General features: G+C 38.0%; 1 protein-coding gene across 1 annotated transcript in view; it reads right to left on the bottom strand.

Moving 5' to 3' along the window:
• DNAJC15 (DnaJ heat shock protein family (Hsp40) member C15) overlaps window positions 1-12031 on the bottom strand; it is a 76443-nt gene that overhangs the window by 48859 nt on the left and 15553 nt on the right. Inside the window, exons 2-3 of the mRNA XM_080659392.1 lie at window positions 3730-3781; window positions 1309-1382 (exon numbers count right to left, since the gene is read on the bottom strand). Of these exons, the coding sequence (XP_080515518.1) occupies window positions 1309-1382; window positions 3730-3781 (126 nt within the window). The remainder of the gene's footprint in view (window positions 1-1308; window positions 1383-3729; window positions 3782-12031) is intronic.

Below are 12031 nucleotides of genomic sequence, written 5' to 3'. Positions count from 1 at the left end.
ATGCACCCCTATGTTCATAGCAGAACAATTTACCATAGCTAAGATTTGGAAACAGCCTAAGTTCCCATCAGCAGATGAGTGGATTAAAAAACTGTGGTACATCTACACAATGGAATACTATGCTGCTATAAAAAAAGAAGGAATTCTTACCATTTGCAACAGCATGGATGGAACTGAAGAGCATTATGCTAAGTGAAATAAGCCAGTCAGAGAAAGATAAATATCACATGATTTCATTCATTTGTGGAATATAATGAACCTAAAGTGATGAACAAAAACAGATCCAGAGACAGAGAAGCATCGATCAGACTGTCAAACCTCAGAGGGAAGGTAGGGGAGGGTTGGGTAAGGAGGAAAGATCAACCAAAGGACTTGTATGCATGCATATACTAGTACTAGCAAGCTTAACCAATGGACACAAACACCAGGGGGCTGAAGGCATGAGCCGGCGTGGGGTGGGGGGGGGGGGAGGCAGGTAAAGGGGGGGATAAGAACAGATATGTAATACCTTAATCAATAAAGAAAATGAAAATAAATAAATAAATAAATAAATAAATAAATAAAAAAGAAATAGAACACCAGGCAAGAGTGATTTTAAATGTGAGTGAATGGTGATAAAACATTCAATTTTGGTGTAAATAAATGTGAAATGTTTTTTTTTTAAAAAAGGAACTATATCATTCATTCACCTTTTTTTTTTTTCATTAAAAAAAATAGGGAGACCTAGCTGATTTGACTCAGTGGCTAGAGCATCAGCATGCAGACTGAAGATGTCTGTGGTTGATTCTGGTCTATGGCACAGGCCCGGGTTGTGGGCTCAATCCCCAGTAGGGCGAGTGCAGGAGGCACCCCATCAATGATTTTTCTCTCGTCAATGAAGTTTCCACCTCTCTCCCTCTCCCTTCCTCTCTAAAATAAAAATATATTTTTTAAAAATGGAAAAAAATAAAAAATAAAAAGTTTAGAACTATGTCATTATTTTCATTCTTATTATTCTATTTCAAGTCACTAAGTGAACAAATGAATATTAATTAAACAAGGAAAATAAATTACCTCAAAATTGATGTAATAATACTAAAAGAATAAAGAAATAATTAGATGTCAAAACCATGAAAAAGTTTGGACATAAAAATGTGACCAAGAAGCTTAAAAGAATCTATATCAATAAATGAGACAAACTCTCTGAGGATATAATAAAAGTAAACTTTACACAAAATTGGAAAATCCAAGACATTTTTTTGAATTACTGTCAAATATGATACTTAAAAATCAAAATGAGCTTTCTAATGAAAGCTGTCTTTAACTTACAGGAGTTGAAATCTTCTTTGCAGTTTCTGTGATTACTTGTTCCAGAGGTTTCCAGATCTGAAATACACAGCGACCTAAACAGCAAAAGGAATAGAAGCAAATATATTTTCTATAATCAAAATCAATACCCACAAAGTGCTTATCATAGTATTTATTGATACTTTATTTTATATAGCTTATTTCAATATTTTTTTTCAAATTTCAAATTTATTGAATATCATTATCATGGCTATTAAATTTATCAAGTTCTAGTTCATTATAGAATCAAAAATGTCAATGTTATACATTTCTTATGCAATGTTATAGGTCACAAAAACTGTAGATGAAGTCTTTTAACATGAAGATACTCATGAATCTGCAATGATTATTTGTATTGCTTTATACAGTGATAATCACTTAGGAATATATAGAAAGCAAATACTGTTCAGAATCTATAAAATGCAGGAGTGATTTTAATGGAATTAGCTCTAAACTAAAAGAGCAATATGTAAGAAATATTTGCCAAGGATATTTATTAGCAATTTCTAAACATTTATTTTATTTTTGGGCTTTACTTTCTTAGATATCCTAATAATAAAAATTATTGAATCCTGAGACAGAGGGCAGCCATGATCCAGGACCCTCAGCCATCAGAACAGCCTTCCCAGGGGGCCCACAGTCACATCCCCTCTTGCCATCTGCCTATGCCAGCTCCCCATGCTCTTTCCAGAACACACATTAGAGGGCCTGCATCAACTGGTGGGGTCAGGCCAGAGTCTGCATTGTCTCAGGTATCAGATAGATGCAGAGACTCAGCCTCACCATGGGCCTGCTAGCGGCTGATCCCACTGCAGGAGCAGCCACTCATCCCGGTGCTCCCACTGTGGGAATGCACTGACCACTAGGGGGCAGCTCCTGCGTGGAGTGTCTGCCTCCTGGTGGTCAGTGCGTGTCATAGTGACTAGTCAACTGGTCGTTCTGGTCATTCCGCCATTTGGTCACTGGGCTTTTATATATGTAGACTAGAGGCCCGGTGCACGAATTCGTGCACGGGTGAGGTCCAGCTAGCCTGCCCCGATCAGGGCTGGCCAGGGGGGAGGGGCCAAGGGCAGCTGGCAGGCCGGCCCCACCCCTAATCGGGGTGGGGGGCCGATTAGGGACAGGGCCAGATGCAGGGAAGGTTCGCAGGTGGTTGGCCAGCTGGCCTCGCCCCCTGGTTGACCTTCTGGTCGAACTTCAGTTGAGGGGACAATTTGCATATTAGCCTTTTATTATATAGAATTCTATTTAGTAATAGGAATTTGGCAACAGTGTGGTATGTACAGAATATAAATACCAATTCTGATTTTAGAAAGGCCCTAGCAAAAGTACATCTTTCTCTAATTTCAAATAAAAATCTTACATTTGAATTTGAAATAACTATGCCCATTCTATAATTATTATTACTAAAATTGTTTTATGGTTATGTGGCAAGTTTATTAGAATTCTATTTAGATATGATATTCTTCTCAGGAAAACTCAGTAATTTATATAATGAGACACAAGATCTTGATGGCATAAAGACCAAGAGAATCTGAATCACTGATCTTCTTGATTTTAAAGGTCTTATTGTTAAAGTGCTTTAAACAAGACTTGTACAAAATTAAATAGTACACGAAAAAAAACAAAAATTTTTTTTTTTCGTTTTGCTCAGTTTTCTATTGGATCTCACTAAACCCCATATAACCACAATGGAAAGTAAATTCACCCAAAAAGATCATCCAATTAACAAGAGCAAATCCATGGAACTTAGACACAAATGCTAAAAGAAAATATTGTGAATCTTTATCAACAAGGAAATGCTCTAACATAAACACTAATTAGGGAGTAGCTATGCAATTTAAAACTGTAAGTTGATGACTCTAAACTATAAATTGAAGAGACAGCAATTTTGCTTTAACTCTTTATAAGTGTTCTTTCTAAAAAAGTGATTTTGGCAGTTTATCAAAGACAATACACCAATATTTTAAAAATGAAGTAATAAATACACTACAGGGAATAGCTACACTCACCAGAAAGAACTGACAGCTCAGGAAATGTTTAATCCTACCTTCAAGAAGAAATAAATATGGAAGAATAAAGAAACCCCATATCAATTATACTGTTTCATATTAAAGATGTTTTATTCGTAGTACACAATATTTCAGACTAAAAATTGCCAGGAATATCCACTATTATTGGGGCTAGTTGTCCTAACTTTTGTATCATCACTTTTCTTCACTACAAAGTTTATCTAGATTTTGCTACACTGACAAATGTTCAATAATTATATATGGTGAAGGGAATGGGAATGTATGTCTTAAAACCCAAAACCTTAGAATACGAGGAGTCTGCATATTAAGGAGTGATTTGGAAAATTTTCTTTTCTAACATTTATTCATATGTAAGCTTTATTTATCTTACCTGCAAATGCAAAAGCTGCAACACCCAGTCCTACAGCTATCAAGCTTCTTGCCTATGGAGGAAAAAATAATAATCACAGTATTACACACTGGGTTTTAAAAGTAAATCATTTTTAATGCTATATAATAAAGAGGCAATATGCAAATTGACCATCACTCCAACACACAAGATGGCCGACCCCATGTGGACAAAGATGGCCACCACAAGATGGCCGGCAGGGGAGGGCAGTTGTGGGCGATCAGGCCTGCAGGGGAGGACAGTTGGGGGGGACCTGGCCTGCAGGGGAGGGCATTTGGGGGGGACCAGGCCTGCAGGTGAGGGCAGTTGTGGGGGACCAGGCCTACAGGGGAGGGCAGTTGGGGGGGACCAGGCCTACAGGGGAGGGCAATTGGGGGGGACCAGGCCTACAGGGGAGGGCAGTTGGGGGCGACCAGGCCTGCAGGGGAGGACAGTTAGGGGTGACCAGGCTGGCAGAGGAGGGCAGTTAGGGGCAGTCGGGCCGGCAGGGGAGCAGTTAGGCGTCGATCAGACTGGCAGGGGAGTGGTTAGGGGGTGACCAGGCTGGCAGGCATAAGTGGTTAGGGGCAATCAGGCAGGCAGGCAGGCAAGCAGTTAGGAGCCAGCAGTCCTGGATTGTGAGAGGGATACCAGATTGGAGAGGGTGCAGGCTGGGCTGAGGGACACACCCCCCACCCCTGTGCACGAATTTCGTGCACCAGGCCTCTAGTAATGTAAATAATTATGTTAAATACTACATTTTCTTCAAGTTCTTCTGTCAATAGAACTTAAAAATCTGTAGTTGATGGGATTATATCTGCTGTGCACTATATCAGTTAGTTTTCAGTGAACTAAAATAATTCTAGATTTCCATTTAATTTGCATAAATTTGAATTCATTATAACCTAGAGCTTTTACATTACCTATTGCTAAAATGTTTTCTACAGACTATTCTTAATAGTGGGTTTAATATATTTATCTTTTATAAAGATAAAAGGCACATTTTTCCTCCTCCATTACACTTGCAATACTCAATGACATTTACTATATGTAAAAATTTAGTAAAACATTACATGCATGTTTAGTAAATATGTATAATTTCCAAAAACCATTTAAAATGTAAATAATTTAAAAGCTAGTCTAATTCTACCTTCCTAGTATGATGTAAAAATTATTAAAAAAGAGTCAAGAGTTCAGAATCTAAAGATATGAGCTCATTCTGATAAAAATCTATTTTAAATTGGTATATACCCCATATTATTATATGCTTTTCAGTCTCAGCCCTCCATCTTACAGTTGGTTACAGCATGGTCTCAATATGCCAAACAATCAATGAATGCATAAATAAGTGAAACACCAAATCACTATTTCTCTTTCTCTCTCCCTTCTTCTTGTTCTGAAATCAATAAAAAAATAAAATAATAATAATTCTGCTGGATCTTAGGGATTTACTTCTCACACCACACTAATCACTTTAGAAAAATAGGTGTGCCACAACAGAAAAAGGCTTATGTATCACAGATCAATGGTTGCCCCACCATATCCATTCTCCTTTTCTTCTATGGGATCAAGAATTACATTTTTAGACAGACATATATTTCCAAGCCTCCCTTAGTATGGATACAGAATTAAGGAGATATACCATAGAAATGTTTTTGTCTGATTAGTGGTGTGAAAGGTAAGTCAGAGCCAACAAAAATCTTTTAAAACTAGATTAATCAGGAGGCATCCAATCAATGATTCTCTCTCATCACTGATGTTTTCTCTCTCCCTTCCTTTCTGAAATCAATAAAAATATATTATTAATGTATGTATAGAAACTTGGCACATGGTAAAAACAACTAGCTATTATCTATATACACTGAGTGGCCAGATTATTATGATCTCTGAATGCATAATAATCTGGCCACTCAGTGTATATCCTATATAATAAAAGGCTAATATGCAAATTGTCCCCTCGACCAGGAGTTCGACCAGCAGGCAGGCCAGCCAACTGCCCATGTCCCCTCCCCCTGGTCAGGCTTGCTGGAACCCACCCATGCACAAATTCATGCACCGGGCCTCTAATATATATATATATACTGAGTGGCCAGATTATTATGCGTTCAGAGATCATAATAATCTGGCCACTGAGTGTATATAAAAGCCCAGTGACCGAACGGCGGAATGAGCAGAACCACTGGTCGACCAATCGCTATGACGTGCACTGACCACCAGGAGGCAGGCGCTCAATGCAGAAGCTGCTTCTGGTGGTCAGTGCTCACCCACAGTGGGAGCGCCGCTTGCTGACCAGGATGAGTGGTGCTCCCACAGCAGGCAGATCCCCCATAGGCCTTGCCCCCCACCAGTGCACAAATCCATGCACCAGGCCTCTAGTTCAATATAAGTGGCTTAACAGAAGTATGAATAATGTTTTATAACATTTAAATTTGTCTGAGAAAATTCATAGAAGTGGTTTTTGAGGTAGCCTCGAGAAAATGTACTGTACTTCCCTAGATTAAATAATTCAAATTTTCACATTATGAAAAATGCATTATTTCAAAAATATAAAACCTTAAAAAGTTGAGTTAACCTAATTTCACATTTTAAATATGTTTTTATTGATTTCAGAGAGGGAGAGATAGAAGCATCAATGATGAGAGAGAACCACTCCCCACACTGGGGATCAAGCCCGAAACCCACAACCTGGGCATGTGCCCTGACCTGGAATCAAACTGTGACCTCCTGCTTCATAGGTAGACGCTCAACCACTGAGCCACACCAGGTGGGCCTAATTTCACATTTTTATAGATTAATAATTATTGCATCATTTTTACTATTTCAACTATTCAAAATATATGAAACAAACAGTTGCCTCTACAATTCCAAAGGGATTTTTATCTTGAGGTATTTCTATCAGAAACATTAAGCTATGAGGCATTTGCTCATTTTTCATTTTAAACCATAAATATATAAGGCTAAATTGTGTTTAACAATAAGAATTCAGTTTAAATGAACAAGTAAATATTTAACACTGTTTATTATTCTCCATTTGTCCCTATAGATGCATTTTCCACCCTTCTTTGCCTTATTCTGCACCTCTGCCTCCCTTATCTCTAAGGACTACATGTGGAACAGAATGCTACACTTAGTTTACCAATCCCAACACAGGACTCCAAATACTTCTGCCCATTATATCTCTGTGTCAAAGTTGCCAAGGAAAACACAACACAGTCAAGTACTGGATAGAACAATGCTCTCTACTCACATAGAGAAGAAACAGACCAAAGTCAGCACCAAGTGTGAGCATGGGTCCCTTATAGCTAGTGGGTGCCCTGGCAGTGGTCAAAAGGAAACAAGCCTAGGAGCATGCTCTAATTCTGCAGCAGAAAGACCCCATAACCCTCCCCTCCACCCCACTTCATCCCACCCATGGATTCTAAAATACTGAAAGCTGGAGGCATGTCTGAGGACACTATGCCTTAAGCAGAACAAAGACCACTTAAAGAGCCTGAATCAGGGACTAATAGTCCCAGGAAGGTGATAAACTGAGCAAAGTCAGAGTGGCTTCTCATCTTTTAGTAAGGAAGTGCTGGAAGCTTGAGTAGGCAGTCAAAAGCCTGTGCACGTGACATTGCCTTTCTCAACAGGAAGCATCAGCAGAAAAGCAAAAAGTGGAAGGAGGTAGAAATAATAGTACAAATTATTCCCAGCTTTGTTTCCTCTTTGGACACAGCTCCTATTTTGTGGCTCCTCTTCCATGCCAACAACTCTTGAGTTCTAGAATACAATTCCAATCCCCTTCCTTGTCCCTTTGCCTGGGTGGTTAACAGTTTTCAACTGTTCCAAGTCCCTGACAGAATGATCATCCCTTTTTTATTACCTAATCATGCCCACACCTCTGCAATTAGTCCCTTCATTAAACTATCTTCAAAAAAAGCCATCCATCTATTACTACCAGGACCCTCACTGATACAAACATCACACTATATACTAATCATTATACTATGTACAAGAGATATAGTAGCATGGAACAAGGCAAAGGGTCCTGTGTAGAACATAGTGGGCCTCCAATGTTTATGCTAACCTCCCAAAGACCTTTATTATGGCATTTATTGCACTAAATTATAGTTAGGTGTTCTGCCTCCTTTAGCTTTTGTAGATATCAAGAGCCTTTTAAAAATATGATGAAATTCTATGGACACCACAGTAAACCAGAAAAAAAATATATATATATATATGTATATGTGTGTGTGTGTATATATATACACACATATATATATACACACATATATACATATATGTATATATGTATACAGTCCACAAACCCCAACATAAGAACCCCTGAAATAAATAAATAAATAAGTAAGTAAGTAAGTAAATAAATAAATAAATAAATAAATAAATAAATAACAAGCTCACTGAGGTCCAGGGGAGTATCTCATTCACCTTTAAGCTCTAGAACAAGGACCTGCTGTTTATATATACATTTTTTATTCATTCAATAATACAAGAAAAATAACTTTGATTCCAAGAACTGATCTCTATTTCTAAAGACCAACTTTACTGAAAGATAAATACACCTTTAAAAACAACAAAAAGAAACCCAAATTAGGTGGATCACTAGAGCAAAAAGGATGTTCAATAAATGACTAAAAACTATGCAATCAAAATCTTACTGATCCATACTGAGAAGACAAAGTATAGCACAGCTAATCAAAGTCTCATTTCTTTATTGGAACTAAAATTCCTTGTTAGAAAGGTGTTATACCTGATCTACCTCTTTAATTGTATTTTAATTAACTTGATATTAAATCAGTTTATATTTTTTTAGCATAAACAATTGAAACAAACAAACATATATTACTTGGAAGCTGAGCCCAACTTGAAATTTAAAAAAATATATAATGTGTTCTACACAACTAGATTTTGTCCTCTCAAATAAGAATAAAGGTCCTCATAAAGTTTTCTATAAAAATACTATGGCTGTTAGATGTACTCAATTAACTTAAACCTTTAATGTTAACTGGTCCAAAATAGAAATATTATTTGTTTCCCAGAAAGAAAAAAATACGTATCTACTACCTAACATTTTTTCATTCACTAAAGTCATTGGTTTTTGTTTTTGTTTTTTTCAGACCCAAATGTAGAGAGTTCTAACACAAGTTCCCCCAACCTTCCACATTTGTGAATGACCCAAACAGAAAAGAAACTAATTGCAAATTTAGGAAATAGGTAGTACAATACAGTCAATCTGATACCTGAGCAAGTAGTTCACACAGAACTCTGACCTAACCTTTATTTAAATTTTAAAAGTAAAATAATATTTAACACACAGTGGAGTTTTTAAATAGCCCATGGTTCATTTAGCATAGCTATGTTAATAGAGAATTCCATCAACATCTGTATTTTACTTCTGTTGAAAAAATTTCACATATGCTTTATCACTATGCTATTTCACATTTACTTAAACTTCAGTACTGTATCCTCAGGTTACCAGGATCTATTTTGTTTCTTTTACATATGTAACATAGTATTTGATTCAGTGGCAAGAACAAAGATGTACTTCAATTTTTATTTGAATATTTTTTAAACAATGATGCTTTAAATCTAAATTGCCTGTAACAGATGACACAAATGATATTGAAAAGGCAATTTCAAAGCAAAATGGTGAATCAGGCATAGTGTTAGTACAGCAAGTACAATCATTTTCTACCAAATAGGCAATAACCAGGTTAAATGTCTAAAATTGCTCAAGCAACTTGACTGACAGCATGGTACATCTGTGCATTTATAGAAAGTAGAGAAATGCTGTGATTTCTTTGACTTAGAAAAATTAGAATGTGTGCTGAAAATAAAATCAGGCAGTGTGATTTAAAAAGAAAGGTGTGTATATACCAGTACAGTGGCCTAAGCTAAAACTGCCATACATGTTACACATATGTAGGAGATAGTGAATTGTAAGTGTAGATGCCATACAAGGTGCTTTTCTTTGTTCTTTACTTTAAAAAAATATATTTACAAGACTGCTTGGGCAAGTTTTAATTTTAAAACATTTTCTTTGAAGAGTCAGATGTATATGGGTTAGAAAAATAACTAACAGCCCGGCTGGTGTGAACCACGAGGTCCCGGCTCAATTCCCAGTCAGGGCACATATGCAGGTAGCGGGCTCTGGCTCGATCCCCAACGGCGGGTATGCAGGAGGCAATGGATCAATGATTTTCTCTCATCATTAATGTTTCTATCTCTCTCTCCCTGTCCTTCCTCTCTGAAATCAATAAAAATATATTTTTTTAAAAATAAATAAAAATAACTAACATTTTCTAAGCCTGCAGAAGATCTAGTTAAATGCATATATATATATGTGTATATATATACATATATACACACACACACACACACACACACACACACACACACACACACTCTAGAGGCCCAGTGCACATTCATGCACTCGCGGCGGGGGGGGGGGGGGGGGGGGGGGGCAGGGGAGGGGAGCCTCAGTCCAGCCTGCACCCTCTCACAGTCCAGGAGCCATCAGGGGATGTCCTACTGATGGTTGTCAGACATCCTTAGCACTGCCCCGGAGGTGGGAGAGGCTCCTGCCACCTCCACTGTGCTTGCCAGCCGTGAGCCCGGCTTCTGGATGAGCAGCCCTGCCCCTATGGGAGCGCACTGACCACCAGGGGCAGCTCCTGAGCTGAGCGTCTGCCCCCTGGTGGTCAGTGCACGTCATAGCAACCGATCATTCCGCAGTTCAGTCAATTTGCATAATAGCCTTTTATTATATAGGAGATATATATATATATGTATATATATACACATACATACGTGTGTGTGTGTGTGTGTGTGTGTGTGCTGTACAAAACTGGGCTAGCACATACATAGAACAAGATGATCTTTCGAGAAATATGTGCACATATATACCTAAAATATAAACCAGTTACAAACCAGTTAAAAATCCCACCAATAAATTCTTTTATAATTGGGCCAGACTAGGAAAATAGAAAACATTGTATTTACACCATATTTGTAAATTCAGTTTTTAACAATTGCACCATGGTCACCATGGAAAACAAACATGATAAAAATGTGCATAACAAATTTATCTGATATTGATAAAAATATTTAAATTTTAAAAAATGCATGACTTTAGATTATATTTGTCAAAACGGCCAAAACACATAGTTTGCACTGCATTTCCTTTGACCATATACAATGCATGAATAAGTTAGATTTAAATATTTCCAGGCATATGCTTAATAGCACCACAGCAATCAGCTTAGAGGTAAATGCTCAATAGAATCATTGGTTGGTTTCAAAATCGCGACAGTTATCATAGAGAATCCTTTTCCAAGATCACTAAGTGTTGGTGAAGGAAAGTCATGTCCAGCCCTAGCTGGTTTGGCTCAGTGTATAGAGCTTCGGCCTGAGGACTGGAGAGTCCTGGGCTAGATTCTGGTCAAGGGCACATGCCTGGGTTGTGAGCTCGATCCCAGAGTGGGGAGTGCAGGAGGCAGAAATATCATTGATGTTTCTATCTCTCTCTCTCTGCCTTCCTCTCTGAAATCAATTTAAAAAAAATTTATGTCCACACCAAATAGGATCATTACAAAAGTATGAGCCTTCAACTCTGCTCTATATCATCATCTTCCTCATCCTTAACTGGTACCCTTCCCTTTTTGCCCTTAGTATCTTATGGTAAACCTTCACTTTTTTCATAAGCCTTCATGTTTCTCATCCATGCAGCAAGCAAGAACTCCTTCAATATTCCACCACTTCACCCTTGCATGTATGTAGAGGGGTGCTACAGATAGATAGTCCATGAGCTTCAAAGTTAACCAGGCTAGGACTACAATTCCAACTTAACATTTACCAGCTGTGACCCTGAACTGATCTCCCTGGGCCCATTTCCTCATCTATAAATTGGCATTGTGAATATCTATGTTGTAAGATGCTCATAATGATTTATAAGATAAGGTTACAAAAGTAACCAGCACACAGTCTAAACATGGCAAAAACTCTGTTAGTCCTTTCTCCAGGCATACATCTGCATACTTTACTCCTCTCTGTTCACTCTGCTAGGTGCTCCTGGAAAATTCCTACTTACCAACAAACAGCTTCGAGGTCATCTCTCAGTAAAGCTTTTCCTCCCCACTTCCTCACCTCAGTGTCCCTTAGTACTTAGCAGACCTCTCTATTATTATAGCTAGTATATTATTTAATAATTAGAGGCCCAGTGCACGACATTCATGCACTGAGGGGTGAGGGGTTCCTCAGCCCGGCCTGCGCCCTCTCGCAGTCCGGGACCCCTCGGGGAATGTCC

The sequence above is a fragment of the Plecotus auritus genome (assembly GCF_963455305.1).
Source record: "Plecotus auritus genome assembly, chromosome: 3".
Classification (NCBI taxonomy): domain Eukaryota; kingdom Metazoa; phylum Chordata; class Mammalia; order Chiroptera; family Vespertilionidae; genus Plecotus; species Plecotus auritus.
This window is presented reverse-complemented; position numbering and strand designations above follow the sequence as displayed.